This window comes from Chiloscyllium punctatum, chromosome 27 (genome assembly GCF_047496795.1).
Source record: "Chiloscyllium punctatum isolate Juve2018m chromosome 27, sChiPun1.3, whole genome shotgun sequence".
NCBI classification, from domain to species: domain Eukaryota; kingdom Metazoa; phylum Chordata; class Chondrichthyes; order Orectolobiformes; family Hemiscylliidae; genus Chiloscyllium; species Chiloscyllium punctatum.
In genome coordinates this window covers 21,775,740-21,801,415 of record NC_092765.1, presented here as the reverse complement: position 1 = coordinate 21,801,415, position 25,676 = coordinate 21,775,740, and the positions used below count along the sequence as shown (strand labels likewise).

Here is a 25,676-nt window from a genome sequence, read left to right as displayed (position 1 = left end):
AGTGACAATCAAGAAGAATTGATTAGATTTTTTCTTGTCTGAAAGGTTATTGCCTGGCACTGGTAACATAAATGTTGCTTGCTGCTTACCAGCCCAAGCTTTGATGTTGTCTAAGTCTTAATGCATGTGAACATGGACTGGTTCAATATTTGAGCAGTTTTGCAATCAGGAATGAACATTCCACAATTCTAACCTTTACAGTGAGGGAAGGTCATTGAAGCAGCTGAAGATGGTTGGCTTGAGGAACTCCTTCAGAAATGTCCTGGAGCAGAGATGATTGACCTCCAGCAACCATAACCATCTTCCTTTGTGCCATGCATGACTGCAAACCATGGAGAGTTTCTGCAATATTTCTGTTGACTCCAGGTTTTGCTAAGACTGCTTGATGCCATACTTAGAATCATAGAGATGAAACGTGGCAACAGATGCATTGGTCCAACTCGTCCATGTCGACCAGATATCCCAACCCAATCTAGTCCCACCTGCCAGCACCCAGCCCATATCCCTCCAAACCCTTCCTATTCATATACCCATCCAGCTGCCTTTTAAATGTTGCAACAGTACTAGCCTCCACCACTTCCTCTGGCAGCCCATTCCCTATATGCTCAAGTGCTGCCTTGATGTTGAGGGTAGTCACGTTCACTTCAGTTCTGGAGTTGAGCTCTTTTGTTCACATTTGATAGAGTAAAATGAGGTCAGAAGCTTGGTGGATCTGATAAAACCTGAATTAGTGTCAATGAGCAGATTATTGGTGAAAAAATGCTGCTTGATGGCACTTGTCGCTATTATCATGGTTGCCTAACTAATATTTTACAGGATTGCAGCATCTTTGAAAGTAGGTACGGTAAAGTTGAGCTGTTCTCTTATTAGAGACAAATGACCGGTGGTGGTTTAACCTAAGGGTCAGCATGCCTCACTGGCAACAGGAGTGGTTGGAAAGGAGTCCTTCATGGTAACCTTCATTCATCGAGGATTTGAACCCACACTGTTGGTATCCCTCTGCATTACAAACCAGCCATCCAGCCAACTGAGCTTTGATCTATTCTGGAGTCTTTCCTGTCCTAAAATTAGTCCCATGAGTGGCATTTCTCTCTGTGAGCCTCCATTGTCTATTTTGTGGAAGAGATCTGAAGATAACATAGTTATGTCCAGCCCAGTCCTTCCCTAAAGCTGGTAGAGAAGCATTGAAGGAGCAGAATTGGGATGGAGAATTAAAATTGTCTGTTAAGCAGCAGTTGAGGGGGCTAGGGAGAGGTGTTGTTGCTGGTGAGTGGGGGAAGATGTGTAGAAGTCAGTAGTGGAAGACCAAAAAGCAGAGTTTCAAAGTAATTGAGTTTAGAGTCAAATTGTAGCAGTGGCAGCAATAGGCAAGTTAACGAGTGATGCTGTGCTCCCTGAAATAAGTGGTCGATATTGATGGGCAGGATTTAAGATTTAACCCTTGCTTTAAGGTCGAACAGAATATTGAGACCAGTTCAGCTTGTTGAGTACCTGCTGTACTGGAGGCGGAAGTAGTTGAGGGATTAGGGTTTGTAGTGAAGATGGAAAGCATGTTTTTGATTGTCTCAAACTTAACATTTGAGAAAAATCATGAATGTTCTGTGGCTCAATGTCTGATTAGAAAGCCTATGAGCATAGGAAGCAAAGAGATGTATGGAAGTTGACTGCATGCTTGGTAGATACTATCACTGAGGAGCTGTATATGTTTGAGAAGTTGTAGAGATATAAGGATAGAACCCTTGCAGCATATGAACAATCGCTTCTGACTTCCCAATCGCTTCTGATGCTGTACTGAACACTTTCAGCAGTTTAGGAAAAACTAGATTGAATGTTTTTGGGAAATTGTACAAAAACGCTGATTTCAATGGTAGGTTTGCCACCTGTCCGTTCCATGTCCTCTGACCACAGTCAATGTGGTACAATCAATTCCTTACAGAACAATCCTTGCAGATATAGAGAAAATACTTCCACCTGGGGGGCAATTTGAAGTTAAGAATCATAAGCACTATGCAGTAACTAATAAATTCAATAAAGCGTTCAGGAGGGGCTTCTTCTCACAGCGTGTGATCGGTGTAGAACTCTACCAGAAGGATTGGTTGAGGTAAGTGGCATGTTTTCTTTTCAACATTTTATGTTGAAAAGAGGAAAGAAGGTTACGCCCAATTCGGGTGGAAATCATGAACGCTGGCATAGGCAAATCTGTATGTACGATGGAGCTGTGTCATAAATGTTTTTTCAGAGTGCAACCTTGATTCTGCAAGATATAATTTATGAAGTCCTGAGTAAAAATGTATGGTTTCAAATCATAGCTCTAACATTTTACTGATGAGGGAGATGTGAAATTTTATCAGTGCATCTTATTGGCTCATGGAACATTTTCTTGAGTGATAGTGCAGATTGACTGATAATCCTTTTTTTAAAAAAAGCAATCCACTTGCACCTGTGCCTGTGACGGTGTACTGGAATGTGCAATCAAGCATCTTAAGGAGACTCTGTTGGAGTGAGTGTGCTGCTGTAACAGCAGAAAGGTGGGGGGGAGGGGAAGGAGGTGGTGCAGGGGGAGAGGAATGGGGAGTGAAAATGCCAGCTATAACAATATAGAAACCAGCAGTTTTCATTAATGTTCGTTCCTGGCCAGAATAGCTGCTGTGTCAACTTGTTGAGAAAGTTCTAGGCACACCTGGTGTAAGTGGTTTCTTTCCCTTGGAGGGTGAGGAGGGGTCCTGAAAATGACCAAAACTTTCCTGCTCTAATACAAAAACAAAATACTATGAATGGGTGAAATGTGACAAAGGTAATCAACCTGATCTGTTAATTGTTTCTGTCTCCAGTGATACTGAGTATTATACCTCTTTCTGTTCACAATTCTGTGCCTAACCTTTTGCACATGCTTTGAAATCCTTTGAGTTGCTAAATGAGCGACAATAGAAACTGTGCAGGATAATTATGGATGGGCAGTAAATGCTGATCTAGCCAGTGATGCTTGTAACCCATGAAAGGAAAAAGAAAGTAGAGCTGCCAGCAATAATGTTAAGTGCAGTTTTGTGAGAGCTTTAACATAGATATCGGTGTTGTAATTCTTCTGTGTACTATTGCTTAATTTGGTTTAATTGCTCATTCAAATAGAAATAATGCAACAAAGCTGCCATCTATGCATTAATCAGTTTGAGCTGCTGTGCATTGTATTTATCGTTGAGAGAAAAACAACTGAAATGAAGGCAATAGATTGTTTCAAGGCTAGTGATTAAGACATTGAGGAAAACCTCCATTGCAGTTTTGTTTTAACCTTTCCAAAGTTAGCTATCTTCATCCCTACATCCTTTGTCTTATTGGCTGTTCAGCTATTGTGGTCACCTCTATGACTGTCAATAGATGCGATGGTCTGCAGTGGAGATAAGCAGATATTTGGAGTTGTTGTCATGATTCTCAACAGTCCTTTTTCACATCAAATTACTTTATCTAATCCATAACCTCAATTGAAATGGCAAGTGGGATCAATTAAAGTAAGCCAAAGACTGCAATTCTTCAGTTATTTAAAGAGACTGGAGAATTTGAGATTGTAAAGAGGAGATTGAGGCATTCAACATCATAGAGTGGTTTGTTATAGTAACTATTAAACTTTTCCAGTTGTAGTAACTAGATAATGGTGGTAACAGTGAGCATAAACGAAGCAGAGGTGGCATACAAAAAAAAGATTGTGTGATGAGTTAAGATCTAGAATGTGTACTGCTTAAAAAGGGTAGTGGAATCTGATTTCAGTAGTAAGTTCCCAACGGATATATGCTCAGATAAAAGTTAGAGTTAGAGGAACGGAACTGGGGGCTGAGAGATAGTTTAGACAGCACTTTAAGAGCTAACATAGGTATGTTGGGTGGAATCGCCACCTCTCCTGCATCATAATTTTTATGCATCAGAAAACTTTGGATTGGTATACATGGTCCTTTGGTAAATTGCTGCTATATAACATTGATCAAGAAAAAGGATTGGAGAAGAGATTTGGTGGAATTTGTGCCCAGCCATCTGCTCATGATGTCACTGGAATGGCATTTTATGATGCCACAGTAGGTGGTGTTTGCCGCAAGGCACTCACTTTGGCAAGAAACCTAAAATAGATAACTGAATAAAGTCCAAATCCAATTTAATATCATGATGTCATTCCTGATACTTCACAGAGAAAATAAAAGTTGACTGATAATTGAGTGCTCTGTTTGGTTAGAGTTAGCTGAAGTTCTTAAGTACAAATAGTGTGTAATACAGTACTTTGAACTTAACCCATAGCTTGTATTTAGTCAGGCACAAACTACTCAATGTGATAGCATTGCGTAACAGTGAACCATGTTTAACAGACCTGTCTGATAACTGTTCTCTCTTTTACAGCACTGTTACGGAGACGTGTAGCTGGGGATGGAAAACCGTGTGGGTAAGTGTGAGACACTCTTTCCTGCTCTGCATTTCTAGCTTGTACATTGAGGCTGCTGTAGCAGCTGTGAAGTTCTGTTTGAAACACAGTGAAGTGGATATGTATTGTGTGCTAATCTGTTGAGAGAGAGGTTTAGAGAGGTACTAAAGGCATTGAAGAGTTTTGTAGAAGAGATTGGGGAAAGGAACCATCACTTCATTTGATGATTAACTAGTGACAAGCTATGGTAGAAGGAAATCTATGAAATGAATATTCATAAACATGCTCTGCAAACGTTGAGTTTGAGGGACTAAGTAGATTTATTTGTACGCATTTATGTTAATCCCACCATCTCAGTGTTAGTTGAATTAATGTGATTATGTAAATTGCTGTTTCATCCTACAAAATAAGCACAGTTTTTCTGAACATAGTTTTAATATGCTAATACTAAAATCTGCCCCAGCTGATTATTGATATGAGTCACTGCCTTGCAATTTCTCAAAAGCATCTATAAAGTTGTTGAGTTTTGGTGAAGCAAATGTGTAATTACTGAGAAGTGAAGGAGCATAAATTAATATGGGGTAGCAAGATTAAAAGAGCTAAAAATAAATTTGGTCTGGAATCTTTGTATGATTTCTGCCTATTGAAATGAATGAAGTGACATTAGCAATTTCTGGAATTCAACTGCAGTTGAGTTGTCTTCACAAATATTTTGTGCTCTGTTATCTTGGAGCTTTTACATTGGCTCTAAAATCCATCTGACCAATACAATCTCTGCCCTCTAAACTAACCATGCTCCTAGGTCAGAATGGCAACTTTCCACCCATTGTAGCCATCTTGAATTCTTCATTTTGCAGCCTAGTCATTTTTGGTATCCGAGGTTATACAGTCAGAGTCATAGAGATGTACAGCATGGAAACAGACCGTTCATTCCAACTCGTCCATGCCGACCAGATATCCTAAATTTATTTAGTCTCATTTGCCAGCATTTGGCCCATGTCCCTTTAAACCCTTCCTATTCATATCCTGATCCTTAGATGAATCCAGTGTTAATCACTTATACCTCTCAGAATCAGCAATCTGAAGCCACAGTTGCCCCAGGTATAACCTACTCTGCTGTTGTAGTATGTCGGCTGAGGGCAGCAGTTACTAGCAGTCTGTTGAATCTAATCAAATGGACCAAGGGCATTAAATCTGTCATTTGAAGGATGGCTCATAATTGGCAAGCCTGCTTCTCAACACTCAAGAGGTCTCTATTCCTGACATAAGTCTATTAAAATTGGTTCTGCTGTACAGTTGCACTCAATCACAACATTTTACATTCAGGTTTGCACTCGTGCAGCAACATGCCTTGCCCAGTGCATTCTAGCTACATTTTTATGGATCTCTCACTGTGTTTAGGATGAATTTCCAGGAAAGGGCCTACAGTTGAGCAATGTAGTGAGTGTCTGGGAGGAAAAAAGGAGCAGTGTTGAATAATGGCCATATGCAGTAATGTTGAGTACAGTTTATTGTGGTTCAGTTAATATTTTAGTTTAGGTCTAGTTTATATCAGATGATTAAATTCTTAGAATTCTTTATCAGTGCACATTAAATTTGCTGATGGATACATCTTTTTGAAGTCCACTAATGATATTTGCAAGTGTAGAGGATTCTGCTTTCTATGTATTTTAAATAGTTCATGCCATGTTTAATGAAAAGCACGCTCTGGTTCCAAGGGTCCTCAACTCCATTTTTTGGGACTCATCTTTGGTGGAGGTGGGGGAATTTCTGCCCCTAGGTGGTTTACAATCTGGAGGCAATCTGAGGCAAAGATGAGGCAGTTTATAAACCTTCTGCAAAAAACTCCTGTGCTATTTTCTTTGTTTCATGCATAGGCTTGTACTCAGAACATTTTCATTGGTAACTCAAACTCCACTAAATATATCCCCTGTGATAGGTGGGGTAGGTTCAACCTCTCCAGATCAGGAAGGCAAGGAGAGGCAACAGCATCTGCACACCATCTTACTTCTGAAGGACTGTCCACAAGTTGACACCTATACATTTTATACATTGTTAGTATACATGAACTTTTGCCAACACCAAGGAATGTTTCTGGCCAGAAAAAAATATGTCACTGTTTAAAATGTGCACATACAATCTCGTACATGTATATTTTTGTAGTTCCTGTAGGTGTTGCAAAATCCACCTTGCAGCTCACCCAGTTTATATTGCAGTGTTATTTTGAGCTCAACGCCATTTTCTATCCGTTTGAAGCATTTCCACATTGTGAAGTGAACAGCAAAATAAGATTTTGTACCAGGAATAGGTTCCATGGCAATTCAGAACGGGCATTTTTAAATTGTGTTGTCTGAAGCAGCTTGTTTCAATTAAACTTTTCATATCAAGGTTCATATTTTAAGGTACAGTAGATGATGGCTCAGTGGCAAATTGGTACAGGTAACGGCTAATTTTGCATTGAGAAAGGTATGTAAATGATTGATGTTGAATCAAATTAGAGGCCAATATGCCAGAAAATTTTCACATGGAGGCAAGTACTTGGACTAGTCTGATCTACATTCCCTGTCTTCATCTGCAACTTTACCACATCAAACTTCAAAGTAATGTCAATATGCTTCTGTTTTATTGACTAAACGTGACCTTCGTGGGTATGTGCCTCACCATTTGGTTAGTTACTTACAAAATGAAGCAATGATTGTTTGAAAGTACAGTGAACTCGCAATGACCCCTGTTCTTTTATCTCTGCTTGATGTACCCCTTAGCCTATGCTGTCTTGTGATAAGATTGCATCTAGTTTGTTTGGGGCGGTGGATCTTTCCTGTCGACCTGAGTACAATTCAAAGACTCTTGCTCCGAACAGAATGGGAACTGAAAATAATTAGCCTTATAAAAGAGAACCAGATGGAACACTCCAATCCCAGTTCATAAATGTCTCTATTTTTAATAATACTCTGCGGGAGCTTGTCAGTGATGACTTTTAACTTGTTTATTGTTCTGACTGATCTCAGACTGACCGTTTTGAAATATTTTCCTTACATGTACATTTGCAAATAGGTTGTTATTGAATTTTTCAGTGACATCTATCATTCTTTTGATGTAGACTAGCCGCAGATTTGATGGTAGGAAACTTTTCTCATACACAAGTTCCTACGACTGTTGGATTGGTGGAAGAGAACTAATATTTAGGCAATATTTAATGTATCTGACCAAAATGCAGTTTGATTACCAGGTTATGAGGAAATCGTACGAATTAGGAGCAAAGGTAGGTCATTTGATGGCATGGTAGCTCAATGGTTAGCACTGCTGCCTCAGCACCACGCACCTGGATTCAATTTCGCCCTTGGTCGACTGTCTGTGTAGAGTTTGAGATCCTGAGAGGCAAGTTTTCTTGTTCAGTAAGTTATGAGGAACCATAAGGATTTGCCCCCGTGGTATTCTCTATTTTTGTTACATGCTGCGGCAATGTCCAGTTGGCTTCAGAGGAAGCACCAAGTGGTGGTTGTCTTGGATGAGTCAACAGAGCAACTGTTAGCCAGCTCTTTGACTTTACAGGAGATCATGTCTGACTCTCCTCTTAACCAATGTTCCCTCATCCTTTTTGGTGGAATTCAGTAGAGAATGACCTGAAATGTGATCATTTTGAACCGATTCACAGCCAGGCTGCAGAACCCAGTTGCAGCATGTGGTTTAATAAACTCCTTCAGAATAAAATAATATTTCCTTTAATGCATTAAACCTGCTCTTTTTGGCCTTACCTTTACCTCTTTCCTGAATTCCTTCACTTTTCACCATTTTAAAATACTGAGGCACCCTCATTTGTGAGAAGCATTACCAACTATAAAATTGTTGTCAGATAGAGCAAAGGCCTATGACACTGCTGGAGTTCCTAACACAACCAGCTGCAGCCTGAAGTAAAGCTGGCATTTGGCAGCAAGAGCTGTTAAAAACTTGATCTCTCCAGATGCCCATTTCAGTAATGCTGGCAAGTGTATTTTTGGCTTGTAGCAGATTGTGTTGCTAGGAGCAACTGCCACCATTAGTGCACTAACAATGAGCAAACTTGCATTTTAAGAGGATCTTTCATGACATCCCTAAGAGTTTCGCAGCCTGTATTTTATTAAGTACTGCTATTATTTTGTGACAGTAGTAAAAGACTTAAAGTTAAAAGAATCATGCTGAAGAAACTCAGCAGGTCTGGCAGCATCTGTGGAGAGAATTAACATTTCAAGTCCAATGACACTTTTTCAATATTTCAGGATTTGTGTTCTGAAGAAGGCTCATTGGATGCAAATTCTCTTTCTGTCTCAGATAATGCCAGACCTACTGAGTTTCTTCAGTGTTGTTTTTAATTCAAATATTCAGCATCCACTGTAGTTTAAAACATCTTGCCTCTATATAGTAACTTCAATACCTTCTAGAACAGTTTACTGCCAATGCATTTTTTTTTGGAAGGGTAGAAGGCAGTCAATTTATATGCAGCAAGCTCCCCAAAACTGCAATATGATAAATTGCCAGTATTGCAGAGCAACTGAACCTTTCCCTGCTCTGCTCAAAAGAAAGATGGTTTGGGCTCTTTTACATACTCCTGAAAGAACTGACAAGGCTTCAGTCTATCCTCTAATTTGAAATTAAATACTTTGGAAGTGTATTTGTATCATCAATAGCCATGGGGAGGTGTCGGAAAACTGAGGGTTGGCTAATGTGCCATAATTTAAGAAAACTGGTAAGGAAAAGCAAGGTAACTGTAGACCAATGAGCCTGATGTCAATGGTGGATAAGTTGAAGGACGTTCTGAGGGGCAGGATTTACATGTATTTGGAAAAGCAAAGACTGATTGATTAAGGATAGTCAGCATGGCTTTGTGCATGGGGAATCATATTATTAACTTGGCTGAGGTTTTTAAAGAAATGACAAAGATTCTTGAAGGCAGAGCAGTAGATGTTTATATAAACTTCAGCAAAGTGTTTGACAAGGTTCCGCATGGTAGACTGGTTAGCAAGGTTAGAACGCATGGAATCCAGGGGAGCTAGCCAATTGGATACAAAATTGGCTTGAGGTTGAAGACGAAGCATTGGAAGAAAGTTTTTTCATAGATTTTGTAGAATCCTTAGTGTGGAAACAGGCCATTTGGCTCAACAGGTCAACACTGACCCTCCGAAGAGTAACCCACCCATACCCATTCCCCTACTGTATTATCCTACATTTACCCCTGACTAGCGCAACTGACCTACACATCCCTGAACATTATAGGTAATTTAACTTGGCCAGTTCACCTAACCTGCACACCTTTGGATTGTGGGAGGAAACCATAGCACTGGAGGAAACCGACGCCGACACAGAGGGTTTGCAAATTGCACACACAGTCGCCCAAGGCTGGAATTGAACATGGTTCCCTTGTGCTGTGATGCAGCAGGGCTAACCATTGAACCACCGTGTAAGTTCTTATTCAGACTGAAGGCTTGTGACCTTTGGAGTGCCACAAGGATCAGTGCTGGATCCACTGCTTTTCTTCATTTATATAACTGATTTGGATGTGCATATAGGGGGTATGGTTAGTAAGTTTGCAGGTGACACCAAAATCAATGTAGTGTACAGTGATGGTGATTTATCTCAGAGTACAACAGGACCATGATTGGGTGGACTGATGAGCTGAAGAGTTGCAGATGGAATTTAATTTAGATAAACGTGAGTTGTTGCATTTTGGTAAGGTAAATCAAGGCAGGACGTACACAGTTAATGGTATGGCCCTGGGGAGTGTTGCTGGGGTGAAGTGCATAGTTCCTTGAAAGTGGAGTCGCAGGTAGACCAGGTAGTGAAGAAGGCAAATGGTACACTTGCCTTTATTTGTCACAACATTCAGTATAAGAGTTGGCACATCATATTGCGGCTGTCCAGGACATTGTTGAGGCCACTTTTGAAATACTGTGTTCAATTCTGGTTTCCCTGCTATAGGAATGATGTTAAATTTGAAAGGGTTTAGAAAAGATTTACAAAGAAGTTCCTGGTTTGGAGGGTTTGAACTATAGGGAGAGGCTGAATAGGCTGGGATATATTTCCTGGGAACATCGGAGGCTGAGGGGTAACCTTAAAGTTTTATAAAATATTGAGGGGTGTTAATAAGGTAAATAGCCAAGGTCTTTATTCCCAGGGTATGGGTGTCCAAAGCTAGAGGGTGTAAGTTTAAGGTGAGAGGGGAAAGATTTCAAAAGGACCTGAGGGATGATTTTTTTAATGCAGTGGTGCACGTATGGAACGAGGTATCAGGTGATGGTGGAAGCAGGAATAGTTATAACACTTAAAAGGCATCTGGATGGGTAAATGAATAGGAAATGTTTAGAGAGCCAAAATCTGGCCAATGGGACAAGATCAATTTAGGGTATCCGGTCGGTATGGATTAATTGGACTGAATGTCTGTTTTAATGATGTATGACTGTATAACTCGATTATAGACAGATTTTTATGCACGTGCTAATTAGGCTGTATATACTGGTGAATAGGGATAAAAAGGTCAGACTTAAGATCATTGTCCATTGAAATCTACCATAAAGGATGAGGATGCATCAGCTGAGAAGTGAATTGGGCAAAAGGGTCCTCTAGCTGAAAAATTGTTCTAAAATTTAAAGTTTTAATACATTGCAGAAGCTGTATAAATGTTAGTTGTTTATTGTGCTTCATTGTATGTTGCTGTCTGACCACCAAGAACACTAAAGGGTAGGTTTTACTGAAAGTCTTGAAGGAGGAAAGTAAGGTAGGAATGTGCTCATGAGACATAATTCTGGTTTTACCATTGATTGTGGAAGGAAACCCATGCAGACACAGAATGTGCAAACTCTGCACACAGTCGCCTGAGGCTGGAATCGAACCTGGCTCCCTGGTGCTGTTAGGACTATGCCCTGTCAAAATCCTATTAGCCCATCATTCTTCCTCAACTGCCACTTCAATGGCAACAACTTGTATTTATGTATAGCATTTTAAGATTGACTGACTATTTTTGTAGTATTGATTTTATTTCATATTTTGGAAGAGTTCGATTCAGCCTTCAGTCTTTAAATGAAAAGTGAACCTATATGTTCAACTACTCCCGAGCTGGGCAATCTCACTTTGTGGAATAACTGCTTATTTATATGGTGCATGTATATGGTATAATATTCCAATATGATTCGTGGGAACAATATCAAACAAAGTTTGGTACTCAGCTACTTGAGATGTTGGTACAAATGGTTGAGTACTTGTTCAAGGGAGGAAGGTTTTAAGCAGCATCTTAGAGGATAGAGCAATGAAAATGTTTAACAAATGAATTCCAAAGTTTTGGGACTCAACAGTGGGATTCAGTGTAAAAGGTCAGAGTTAAAATTGAGCATGTATTGGGCGGGCGCAGTTTGAGAGTCGTAGCCATTTGGGGAAAAACAAATAAGGAAATATAAAAGGTTAACTAGTCATTTATTCCTTTGCTATTTGTGGCATTTTGCTGTGTGTGACTTGGATATCTGAATTTGAAATGGCTTCTAGTGAATGAAGTACTTGGCAGATTTCGTAAGGAATGGGAAAAAACTATCTTCAAACCTTCTTTTACTGTGATTATTTTAAATTTGTTTCAGAGATTAATTGAACTGTAAATATTTTGACTTATATCTTACACATTTAAGCTTTATCCTTCAAGGATGCAGTTGTGTTGACCTTGATTGTGTGCCAGGCTTATCAGTGTTCTGCAAATAAACACTCTCTTCAGTGCTCATTAACTCTTTAATGCCCATATCCTCACTCAGTCTGTTCGCATCCATCATCCTGTGCTTGCTGAACTGTATTCTGGCAAACCCAACTGTGTTCAGATTTTGTCATCTTGCCCTTCTCCATCTTTCATTGCTTCACCATTGGCAGCTGTACCTTCATCCATCTGAGCTGTAAGCCCTGGAATTCTTTCTGTAATCCTTTTCACCTCTCTACTACTTTGTCCTCCTTTTAAGGTACTTCCTAAAACCTGCTTTGTCTAATCTGAGTAATGCCATCTCATGTAGCTCAGTGTCAATTTCTTTGTCAATGTTGCTCTAAACTGTCTGAAACAATTTCTGATGCTAAATGTGGTACACAAATGCACATTATTGTCGATTTTGTTTTGAGCTTTAACTTTGTTTCATTCCTTGTTGAAAAACATAGTAACCCGGAGGCTAGATAAGTAGGGAGGATGTTCCTGTGCTGTTGTGTTGCCTGCAGATGGTGCATTTTGTCTTCTGATAGGTCTTTTTATTTTCAGTAAAAGTACTTTAAACAAATTCTGTTGAACTAGAGGAAACTGGTGAGTTCATGAATCACTGAATTGTTACAGGTCAGAGGGACGCCATTCAGCCTCTGCACTGGCTTGCTGAGTGTTTTAACTTTGCCAATCTCTTATCATCCCCTAAGCCTGCACCTTGAATAATTGTTTAAATCAAAATAATGCTGCCTTGAATGCCTCAATAGAACCTGTCTCCACAATACTTACAGTGCATTTGAAAACAAAAGCAAGATATGAGGACTGGAAATCTGAAATAAAAACAGAAAATGGTGGAGAAACACAGGTCTAATGCAATATCTGGAGAAACAGTTAACGTTTTAACTCTGATATACTCTTCAGAACTTGTAAAGTCATTCTGTGCTGTACCTACTGGCTGAGAAAATGTTTTCTTCTCATTTTGCATTTGCTTTATTTCGTAAAACCCCTTATGACTGTACTCTCTAGATCTGTTTGAGCCGAAACAGTTTCTCACTGTCACTCTGTGCAGGCCCCTCGTAGTTTTGAAAACTTCTATCATGTCTCCATGTAGCCTTCTCTCCAAAGAAAGAAAAAGGGTTCTGTGTAATCCAAGATGAAGGACGGGAAAAATTTCTGGCTGTAAGAGCTTTTCCTATTTTTTTTTAGGTATTTTAGGTGCTGGAGGTGATTTCCTCAAATTCCAGGAGCAGCAATTACTGTTTTGTATGCTGTTGCATTGTTTTGGAACTTTGGGAAAAAAAGTCAAAACAACAGCAGTTTTAAAAGGGAGAACAGCAGACAAAGGAAGCACATGGTGAGGACAGTGCAGGAGAGAGAGCCTGCACAGTTACTGCCTTTGTTTTTTTTTTTGAATTCATGTGTGTTTGGACATTGGAGTGTACCTGGGAAAATTAACAAACAGTGAATTTCTGTTTCTTGGTGGAACCAGTTTGGGCGAAGTTCACAACACAGAATCAGATAAGTTAATTGTTGTTTTAAGTCTGTCCAAGAGAAAGGCTGTATTAGTGAGTACAGTGGGTTCTTTCTTGATTGTGTTTTTGGAGACAAGTCTCTTGATTCGACTTAAAATATAAGCCACAGCTATTAATTGAACCTGGGGCAGTGTTTTGTAGAGGAATAAGATGGTGGTATTTTCTGGGTCTGTAGATTGTGAAAGAGCAAAAATGGCCTTTTCAGTGATATGTACTTCTTGTCAGATGTGGGAGTTTAAAGAGAGTTTTATATCTGCGGATTATATCTGCCATAAATGCTGTTGGATGCGAATCTTCTCAGATCGAGTGGATCGGTTGGAGAGACAGATAGAAGCGATGAGAAATTTGCAACAGCAACAGTATGTGATGGATGGCAGTTATAGGAAGGTGGGGAAAGTCTCCGATACAGTCACATAAATGGGTTAACTCCAGGAAAGGTAAGAGAGGTAGGCACCAAGGGCTGGAATAGTTTGTGGATACACCCATTTCAAACAGATATGCTATTTGGAAAATGTAGGGGGTGATGGATTCTCAGGGGAACGTAGCACGAACAGACAAGTTTCTGGTATTGAGACTGGCTCTAATGCAACGAGGGGTACGTCGGCTTCAAAGAGATCAATTGTGTTAGGGGATTCTGTAGTCCGAGGTACAGACAGACATTTCTGTGGCCAGCAGAGAAAAAGCAGAATGGTGTGTTGTATCCCTGGTGCCAGCATTAAAGATGTCTCAGAGAGGGTGCAGAACGTTTTCACCGGGGAGAGGGATCAGCAAGAAGTAATTGTCCACATTGGAACCAATGATATAGGAAGTGAAAAGGTTGAGATTCTGAAGGGAGAGTTAGGCAGAAATTTAAAAAGGAAGTCCTCAATGGTAGTAATATCTGGATTACTCCCAGTGCTACAAGCTAGTGAGGGCAGGAATAGGAGGATAGAGCAGATGAATGCATGGCTGAGGAGCTGGTGTATGGGAGAAGGAATCACATGTTTAGATCATTGGAATCTCTTTTGGGGTAGAAGTGACCTGTACAAAAAGGACGGATTGTACCTAAATTGGAAGGGGACTAATATACTGGCAGGGAAATTTGCTAGAACTGCTTGGGAGGATTTAAACTAGTAAAGTGGGGGAGTGGGACCCAGGGAGATAGTGAGGAAAGAGATCGATCTGAGACGGGTACAGCTGAGAATAGAAGTGAGTCAAACAGTCAGGGCAGACAGCGACCAAGGTAGGACTAATAAATTGAACTGCATTTATTTCAATGCAAGGGGCCTAACAGGGAAGGCAGATGAACTCAGGGCATGGTTAGGAACATGGGACTGGGATATCATAGCAATTACAGAAACATGGCTCAGGAATGGGCAGGACTGGTAGCTTAATGTTCCAGGAGACAAATGCTACAGGAAGGATAGAAAGGGAGGCAAGAGAGGAGGGGGAAGTGTCATTTTTGATAAGGGATAGCATTACAGCTGTGCTGAGGGAGGATATTCCCACAATTACATCCAGGGTAGTTATTTGTGTGGAACTGAGAAATAAGAAAGGGATGATCACCTTATTGGGATTGTATTATAGACCCCCCCTCCCCCCCACCCCCCCCCCCCCCCCCCCCCCCCAAATAGTCAGAGGGAAATTGAGAACCAAAATTGTAAGGAGATCTCAGCTATCTGTAAGAATAATAGGGTGGGTATGGTAGGGGATTTTAACTTTGCAAACATCGACTGGGACTGCCGTAGGGTTAGAGGTTTCGATGGAGAGGAATTTCTTAAGTGCATACAAGACAATTTTCTGATTCAGTATGTGGATGTACCTACTAGAGAAGGTGCAAAACCTGACCTATTCTTGGGAAATAAGGCAGGGCAGGTGACTGAGGTGTCAGTGAGGGAGCACTTTGGGGCCAGCGACCATAATTCTATTCATTTTAAAATAGTGATGGAAAAGGATAGACCAGATCTAAAAGTTGAAGTTCTAAATTGGAGGAAGGCCAATTTTGATGGTATTAGGCAAGGACATTCGAAAGCTGATTAGAGGCAGATGTTTGCAGGTAAAGGGACGGCTGGAAAATGGGAAACCTTCAGAAATGAGATAACGAGAATCCAGAGAAAGTATATTCCTGTCAGGGTGAAAGGGAAGGCTGGTAGGTATAGGGAATGCTGGATGACTAAAGAAATTGAGGGTTTGGTTAAGAAAAAGAAGGAAGCATATGTCAGGTATGGACAGGATAGATCGAGTGAATCCTTAGAGTATAAAGGAAGTAGGAGTATACTTAAGAGGGAAATGAGGAGGGTAAAAAGGGAACATGATAGCTTTGGCAAATAGAATTAAGGAGAATCCAAAGAGTTTTTACAAATATATTAAGGACAAAAGGGTAACTCGGGAGAGAATAGGGCCCCTCAAAGATCAGCAAGGCGGCCTTTGTGTGGAGCCACAGAAAATGGGGGAGATACTAAATTAATATTTTGCATCTGTATTTACTGTGGAAAAGGATATGGAAGATATAGACTGTAGGGAAATAGATGGTGACATCTTGCAAAATGTCCAGATTACGGAGCAGGAAGTGATGGATGTCTTGAAATGGTTAAAGGTGGATAAATCCCCAGGACCTGATCAGGTGTACCTGAGAACTCTGTGGGAAGCTAGAGAAGTGATTGCTGGGCCTCTTGCTGAGATATTTGTATCATTGATAGTCACAGGTGAGGTACCGGAAGACTGGAGATTGGCAAATGTGGTGCCACTGTTTAAGAAGGGTGGTAAAGACAAGCCAGGCAACTATAGACTGGTGAGCCTGACCTCGGTGGTGGGCAAGTTGTTGGAGGGAATCCTGAGGGATAGGATGTACATGTATTTGGAAAGGCAAGGACTGATTTGGGATAGTCAACATGGCTTTGTGCATGGGAAATCATGTCTCACAAACTTGATTGAGTTTTTTGAAGAAGTAGCAAAGAAGATTGATGAGGGCAGAGCAGTAGATGTGATCTATATGGACTTCAGTAAGGCGTTCAACAAGGATCCCTATGGGAGAGTGATTAGCAAAGTTAGATCTCAGGGAATACAGGGAGAACTAGCCATTTGGACACAGAACTGGCTCAAAGGTAGAAGGCAGAGAGTGGTAGTGGAGGGTTGTTTTTCAGACTGGAGGCCTGTGACTAGTGGAGTGCCACAAGGATCGGTGCTGGGTCCTCTATTTTTGTCATTTACATAAATGATTTGGATGCGAGCATAAGAGGTACAGTTAGTAAGTTTGCAGGTGACACCAAAATTGGAGGTGTAATGGACAGCAAAGAGGGTTACCTCAGATTACAACAGGATCTGGACCAGATGGGCGAATGGGCTGAGAAGTGACAGATGGAGTTTCATTCAGATAAATGCGAGGTGCTGCATTTTGGGAAAGCAAATCTTAGCAGGACTTATACACTTAATGGTAAGGTCCTAGGGAGTGTTGCTGAACAAAGAGACCTTGGAGTGCAGGTTCATAGCTTCTTGAAAGTGGAGTCGCAGGAAAATAGGATAGGGAAGAAGGCGTTTGGTATGTCTTCCTTCATTGGTCAAAGTATTGAGTATAGGAGTTGGGAGGTCATGTTGCGGTTGTACAGGACATTGGTTAGGTCACTGTTGGAATATTGCTTGCATTTCTGGTCTCCTTCCTATCGGAAAGATGTTGTGAAACTTGAAAGCGTTCAGAAAAGATTTACAAGGAAGTTGCCAGGGTTGGAGGATTTGAGCTACAGGGAGAGACTGAACAGGTGGGGGCTGTTTTCCCTGGAGCGTCGGTGACCTTATAGAGGTTTACAAAATTATGAGGGGCATGGATAGGATAAATAAGCAAAGTCTTTTCCCTGGGGTCAGGGAGACCAGAACTAGAGGGCATAGGTTTAGGGTGAGAGGGGGAAGATATAAAAGAGACCTGAGGGGCAACTTTTTCATGCAGAGGGTGGAACGTGTATGGAATGAGCTGCCAGAGGATGTGGTGGAGGCTGGTAAAATTGCAACATTTAAGAGGCATTTGGATGGGTATATGAATCGGAAGGGTTTGGAGGGGTATGGGCTGGGTGCTGGTATAGGTGGGACTAGATTGGTTTGGGATATCTGGTTGGCATGGACAGATTGAACCGAGGGGTCTGTTTCCATGCTGTACATCTCTATGACTCTATCTATGACTCTAAAACAGCCTCCACTTCTCCAGTCTCATTCCTGGGACCATAGCAGTAGCGATAACTTCATGCAACTGAAGTACGGACACTGACCACTTGCACTGTCCCCAGTTTCCATAGATGGACAGCCAATCAGACCTCTGCCTCCTACCACTTGCTTTATCATTCACTGCCCATAATACATAGTCATAGAGATGTACAACATGGAAACAGACCCTTCGGTCCAATCCGTCCATGCCGACCGGATATCCCAACCCAATCTAGTCCCACCTGCAGCACCCAGCCCATATCCCTCCAAACCCTTCCTATTCATATACCCGTCCAAATGCCTCTTAAATGTTACAATTGTACCAGCCTCCTCCACATCCTCTGGCAGCTCATTCCATACACATACCACCCTCTGCGTGAAAAAGTTGCCCCTTAGGTCTCTTTTATATCTTTCCCCTCTCACCCTAAACCTATGCCCTCTAGCTCTGGTCTCCCTGACCCCAGGAAAAAGACTTTGCTTATTTATCCTATCCATGCCCCTCATAATTTTGTAAACCTCTATAAGGTCACCCCTCAGCTTCCGATGCTCCAGGGAAAACAGTCCCAGCCTGTTCAGCCTCTCCCTATAGCTCAAATCCTCCAACTCTGGCAACATCCTTGTAAATCTTTTCTGAACCCTTTCAAGTTTTACAACATCTTTCCGATAGGAAGGATACCAGAATTGCACGCAATATTCCAACAGTGGCCTAACCAATGTCCTGTACAGCTGCAACATGACCTCCCAACTTCTGTACTCAATACTCTGACCAATAAAGGAAAGCATACCAAATGCCGCCTTCACTATTCTATCTACCTGCGACTCCACTTTCAAGGAGCTATGAACCTGCACTCCAAGGTCTCTTTGTTCAGCAACACTCCCTAGGACCTTACCATTAAGTGTATAAGTCCTGCTAAGATTTGCTTTCCCAAAATGCAGCACCTCGCATTTATCTGAATGAAACTCCATCTGCCACTTCTCAGCCCATTCGCCCATCTGGTCCAGATCCTGTTGTAATCTGAGGTAACCCTCTTTGCTGTCCATTACACCTCCAATTTTGGTGTCACCTGCAAACTTACTAACTGTACCTCTTATGCTCGCATCCAAATCATTTATGTAAATGACAAAAGGTAGAGGACCCAGCACCAATCCTTGTGGCACTCCACTAGTCACAGGCCTCCAGTCGGAAAAAAAACAGCCCTCCACCACCACCACCCTCTGTCCTCTACCTTTGAGCCAGTTCTGTGTCCAAATGGCTAGTACCCCCTGTATTCCATGAGATCTAACCTTGCTAATCACTCTCCCATAGGGATCCTTGTTGAACGCCTTACTGAAGTCCATATAGATTACATCTACTGCTTTGCCCTCATTAATCTTCTTTGCTACTTCTTCAAAAAACTCAATCAAGTTTGTGAGACATGATTTCCCATGCACAAAGCCATGTTGACTATCCCAAATCTGTCCTTGCCTTTCCAAATACATGTACATCCTGTCCCTCAGGATTCCCTCCAACAACTTGCCCACCATAGAGGTCAGGCTCACCAGTCTATAGTTGCCTGGCTTGTCTTTACCACCCTTCTTAAACAGTGGCACCACATTTGCCAATCTCCAGTCCTCAGGCACCTCACCTGTGACTATCGATGATACAAATATCTCAACAAGAGGCCCAGCAATCACTTCTCTAGCTTCCCACAGAGTTCTCGGGTACACCTGATCAGGTCCTGGGGGATTTATCCACCTCTAACCGTTTCAAGACATCCAGCACTTCCTCCTCTGTAATCTGGACATTTTGCAAGATGTCACCATCTATTTCCCTGCAGTCTATATCTTCCATATCCTTTTCCACAGTAAATACAGATGCAAAATATTAATTTAGTATCTCCCCCATTTTCTGTGGCTCCACAGGAAGACCGCCTTGCTGATCTTTGTGGGGCCCTATTCTCTCCCTAGTTACTCTTTTGTCCTTAGTATATTTGTAAAAACCCTTTGGATTCTCCTTAATTCTGTTTGCCAAAGCTATTTATTTGCCTCAAAACAAAAACACCTCCTCTAAACTTTAGGGAATCATAGAAGTTGCTGCTATCATTTCAAACTGTTTTTCTTGTGCATTTTTAAAAAAAAGATTCAATCTTAATGCCTCATTTCTGACTATCATGGAAACTGCTTCAGACATCCTTGATTAAAGGATGCAAGCATATTAAAGGATATGGGAATATGAAAGCTTTTAAGTTGTCGTCCTCTATTCAAAAGCAACAAAGCTTTCAAGTCGCAGTTCTAAATAATTGAGATGAGCAGATTAAATGGTCTAGCAAGCCACTGAGTTGTATCAATCACTGCAAAGTCTCAACAAAGCAACTTGGTTCACGTGGACTACACGAGTGCAAGAAGATAGTTCACCATCACGTTCTCAAGGGTAACCAGGGACAGACAACAAATGCTGGCCAGCCAGCAACCCCGCATCCCACAAAAGAATAAAAATCTAAGTGACCTTTATCTGTTCCTAAGAATTCCTGCTGGCTTTTAACTGATCAGATCTTTTTTTAATACACATTTGACCTCCAGAATGCTGAGACCAATTCTGTCTGATGCTTTGCTTTGAGCTGCCAGTCTGGCTGCAATCAGTTGCATTGTTAGGATTGCGTAGGGTCTGTGCCTCATTAGTTGTGGTAGCTCATAGACTTTATTCGCTAAAGCAGGATTTGTTTCACGTAGAAAGTTTAATGATAGCTCTGGCTGAACTCACAATTTTGTGGATTTTAGCAGAACTATAATTGCTTCTGTAAGTATCCTTCACTTAATATGGTTTATTTTTTTTTAAAGTCCTAAGGTACTTAACAAAAGTGATAACAGACACCGAGCCACAGATGACTAGAACTAGAATAATGAGTGAGATTTACAGAGCATCTTAAAAAAGGATACAGAAGTTAAGAGGTGATTTCTGGAACTTGAAGGCACAACTGTCAGTGTTGGATGGTAAATGTTGGAGGTGTCCAGAAGGCATCACCTGGAGAGCAGCACAAAGTTCTAAAATGTTTGCAAGGGCAAGAGGGAGTCTATGGATTGGGAAAGAGGTGAGGACATCAAAAGAATTTGAAAATAAGGATGAGGCCTTTAAAATTAAGGCATTGTCGTAATGGGAGTTAATGGAATTCAGGGCTGATGATCAAGTTACAATCTACAGTGCTTTGGATGCACACCAGTATCTAATGTGGAAAGGTGGACATGAGCACATGGGCATTATTATGTCCAGATGCAGTAAAAGTATGGACAAGGGTTTCAGCCACAGATGAGTTGAGGCAGGACCAGAGTTGAACAATGTTATGAAGATGGAGGTAAGTACTCTTGAGAATTAAGGGGAGATGTTGGAATCTCGTCTCTCGTTCAAACATTGTCAAACTGTTTCAATTAGGATACTTGTAGATGGAGGGAGAGGAAATGGAATTTGTAGTGAGCATCAAATCTTCCCTTGTATTTGATTGGATAAATAGGAATTTCCTCCAATCATGAATATTGGATTAGCAGTAAAAAAAAAGTTGGAAAGGGATAGATCCCAGAGGATGAAGATATAGAATTTTGGTTTTGGGATGGTATTGTTCAAAGTTATAATGTCAGCAAAAAGTAGATTGGTGTCAATGATAGAACTTTTGAAGGTAACGTTTCGAGAGTGAAAAAAGTCATTAAATTCTCTGGCTGTCATGCAATACATAACAGAACCAAGCTAGGGAGTGTGACCCAACTGTATGATTGAGAAATATTAGAGGAGAACAGTATGATCAACTCTGTTAAAGACACTAAATTGGTTTAAATTGATGGGGTCAGTTATCAGAGCAATAAAGGATTTCATTCATCATCAAGAATTGGGAAACATGATTTGTTGGGATTCAAACATTGATCTTTGGAAGAGGTGAGCATGGTTTTGAGAAATGACGACAGTGCATTGACAGAATAGGCTTTGGAGAGGAAAGAAAGAAAGGTTAGCATTAGGCTATGGCATTGCAAGGAGAGATTTTTTGCAGGCAAAGAGGCGAGTGTGACAAAAGCAGACTTGAACAGTGACAGTTCCTGAAGAGAGGAGGATGCTAAGTGTTAATTTACATCGGGCCCAGGAATGCAAATTGTATGATTAGCTGTCTGGTTGGAATAGGATTAAGCAAGCAAGATGATGGGTCTCCTGGACATGATGAGAATATTGCAGGAAATTAAGTGAAATCTAGATAAAGACCTAAGCTCAAACAAATTACAGTTGTGAGCTCTATGGATCTTCAAACATCCTGCACCATTCAGTAAATCATGACTATCTTTTTGTGTTTTGAATTCACATTCCCATCAATCCAAATAACCACTGATTATTGTACATAAGGCAATCAATCTACCTCCACCTTAAAAATATTCAATGAGTGGACCTCTACCACCACCTGAAACCTTCTCAAGTCACACAACACTGAGCCTCTCTCCTAAAAGAGTCACTTAATTCTGAATTGATCCAGAAGAAATAATCTTTCCACATCTACTTTGTCAAGACTATTATCTCACTTCTCAATCAAGTCACCCCTCTTCTGCATTCTAGTGGACACAAGGCCAAGCTGCTTAATATTTGCTCAGAAGTGAATCTCATTCCATGTATTAATCTAGTAAACCTCCCTGAACTACCTCCAGCATACTTACATGCCTACTTAAAAAAGGAGACCAAAACCAGGTGTGCAGTGCTTGAGATGCAGTCTCACTAATGCCCTTTATAATTGAGCCATAACATTCTTGCTTTTAAGTTTTATTCCTCGTGTCAGGACAGCATTCCCTTGCCCTTCTGAATCACTTGCTAAATCTACAGACTAACTAGAGGCCAGGGCAGTAGAGAGCATTTGAAAAAGATGGTCCCACAGATCTTAGGAAATGAGGGAAGCAGGTGACCATTTTAGGTAGAGAACAAGACAAGGAATTGATCATACATTGATCATGGTGGTAATGTTGGAATAGTAAGGTCATGTAAGACAAGATTGAGGTGATTGCTGTGAATGTGGTTGGAAGAGTTTGTTTATAGAGGGAGAGAGCAAAATGGATTGATAGAGGCTGAATTCTACCGAATCATGTTTCCCTGGATCTCCAGCCTCTCCAAGGATGATTCTTGTTGAGAAACCTGGAGTGATATTTGGATCTGAACAAGCATTTTACCTGAGAGGAGGAACAATGTAAGATGCTCAAAGATGAAGTTTACAACTGAAATAAGATTTAAAGATAAGGCCATACCACTGGCAGTTTGAACAGGGTAAGTCGTGGAAAAAATAGCCAGTCTAGTAAGCTCCACTCAAGGAACAGGTATCATCACTCCTTCACCAGGATTCTGTCAAAGCCTTAATGTCAGTGTGAGCATTCACAATGAATTCGTAGGTGACACTTTATTTTTAGGTGAACAATAATACAGAAGCATCGTTTGGGAGGGTGTGGTGATGGTTAATGCACTGACTGGGTCAGTGGGTAGATCCTGGGATTGATTAGAAGGATGGGAAGAAGGTGAGTAAGATTATCTCCTGGTGGGCAGGGAGGAAATGGGATGGGTATTGTGACTTGCTGCTCGTTTTGCTGTGGGAGGTGCAAGGGGATTCTTTCAAAGGATACCAGTTTTAGACTGGGAAGGAAGCTATAGGATTATTTGAAAGGGACTCAACCTGAGGGGGTGGGTAGAAAAGATCTTGAGTTTAATATGTTGCTTCTTTGTGTACTCATCACAACTGCTTTGTCAGAAAAGCCAGAGAAATGCTGTTTCAGTTCATGTCATTCTTCAGCCAAGGTCTTAAATGCTTGTATTTCCGCTGCTCTGTTCTGTCCTGGTCATGCCTATATGTTGTTCATGTTAATTCCATTGTTTTCAAGCATTCCTGTTTTCTTTAAAAAAACTTCAAAGTGAATTTTAAATACTGCCAGTTATTTTGACGTTGGCCGTAATATTGCTTTAAATCATTAACACACTGTCTCCTCCTCTAACGCTCTATCCTTATTTGTGATTTAGTGATGCATTAGAGAGACATTTCCTCCTCCTCCTCTGATACGTAATTTAACAGTGAGTCAGGGCTACACCCACCACAGTTTCACTTAACGCTTGAACGACAGCTGACTTAACACAACCAAAGATACCCAGCTGACCAGTGGATTACTATCTCAGTTGTTTACATGTTTTGTACATCGTGTATTCCAAAAGTGGTATCTCAGCATGAAAGTAAGTTTCTTTAATTTCAATGTCTGATCTGTGTCAGCTAGGTTTGAGCCATCTCAATACTATCCTTTATGTCAACCTTTTATATGGCATATCTATCAGCCGCTCTTGTTCAAGCTCAGTCTGTTTTGCAGACAGCAGATTTTTGTGGTAGCTTACTAACTTTTTGAAGAACTTGAAGTATTTAAATGATTTTTGTCTGGTTTGGGGTCACTCTAATTTCCTGGTTATTCTCTATATCAGCTGGATCAATTTGTCATTTTGGCAGTTGTCATTTCAATTGTTATGCAGTTTCTTCTGTATCATTTGAAATTGTGTAAGGCCTTGAAATATTCTTGGTGTGATTATTTTAATTATAGCATGTGATTGTAAATGGACTGTAAGTTCATAATACAGCAGCTATGTTCCTCCCTCATTGCTCTTTAATTAAACTCCACAAGGGTAAAGGGAGTATTAGAGACCCAATGTCATGTAGTATAAATATTGTATTTTTGGTCTCAAATTGCAAACTCTGAGCTTTGCTTTACCTTATCTCTTTGCCATCCTCCAACTCCAGCCTTTTGTGTATCACTGATTTTCTTAGCTACATCACAGTTGAAGTTGAAGGTACCTATTCCTGTGTCTTAAGCTCTGGCATTCTCTGTCCAAACCCCTCCACCTCTAAACCTTTTCTTATTCTTTGAAGCCTATCTCTTTGACCAACCTTTTGGTCTACTGCTCTCGCGACTGTATGTGAACCTGTCAACGTTTAGCTGATAATATTCCTGACTGCTGGATATTTTGACAAATTAAAGACATCATGTAAATATAAGTTGCATTGGATGCTTTTTAAAGAGTCTTGTGGATTTACAGCAGCATCAGGCAGCAGAGCTTTTTCAGGCAGCGCAACTTCAATGGCAAAATCAGCATTCTCAATGAGTTTTTTATTAAGTGACGTCCGTGCTATTTTTATAGTGGTTAGTTTATTCCACCTCCCTGCTCTAATCAGTCTGTGTTGTGAATGCATGGGTAGGTGGATTAATGTTGTGAAGCTTCCGCTGGTAATGAACTTTCCCTCCCATTTCATCATTTTTCTGTAACCTTTCTCAATCTGGGTAAGGCACTCAAAGCTAGTGAGTAATTGGAATTCTTTACCCCAGATTAGAGCTGTGAATGCTGTCTCATTGAATGTATTCAATATATTGAAAACATTGAATATATTTATGGCTGAGATGGGCAGATTTTTTTGTTTATCAGGGAATTGAGAGATTGGGGGTGTGGACAAGAAAGTAGAATTGAAAGCCATATTGAATGAGCTTGCTGGGTCTTATGGTCTTCTCCTGCATTTACTTCTCACGTTCTTACCCAGAGTTTTAAGAAAATGCTCACCATTGAAAATTTTCTTTGGAATTTGGCAAGGTGAGTTAGTCCTTTTTGTCACAGGCCTACTCATTAGCAGGTGTTCAAATGTGTCTCAGCAGGGCAAGATTATTTTTTTGTTCCAGTCCTAATTTTTTTCCCATCAGCTAGTTCTTTGAGAAATGTCTGCAATAACAGCTTCCTGTCCACCTGATCAGGTGTAAACCTGGAGCAGGAGTGAGTGGTTGCAAAATGCTTCATTAAGGAAGGTCAAAGCTCATTTAGAGTCACAAACTCATAGAGATTTACAGCACAGAAACAGACCCTTCGGTCCAACTAGTC

The 25,676-nt window shown here is 40.8% G+C and overlaps 1 protein-coding gene across 6 annotated transcripts in view; it reads left to right on the top strand.

The window, feature by feature from the left end:
- The window catches only part of LOC140453534 (phosphatase and actin regulator 4-like), a 180,996-nt gene that overhangs the window by 86,841 nt on the left and 68,479 nt on the right, over positions 1–25,676 (top strand). For 5 of the 6 annotated variants that reach the window (XM_072548289.1, XM_072548290.1, XM_072548293.1 and 2 more), the window contains one exon: positions 4,378–4,420. In XM_072548289.1, coding sequence (XP_072404390.1) covers positions 4,405–4,420 — 16 coding nt within the window. In that variant the 5' untranslated portion in view covers positions 4,378–4,404. Of the gene's footprint in view, positions 1–4,377; positions 4,421–23,887; positions 24,000–25,676 lie in introns of those variants that run through there. The other variant, XM_072548288.1, reaches the window with a different exon arrangement.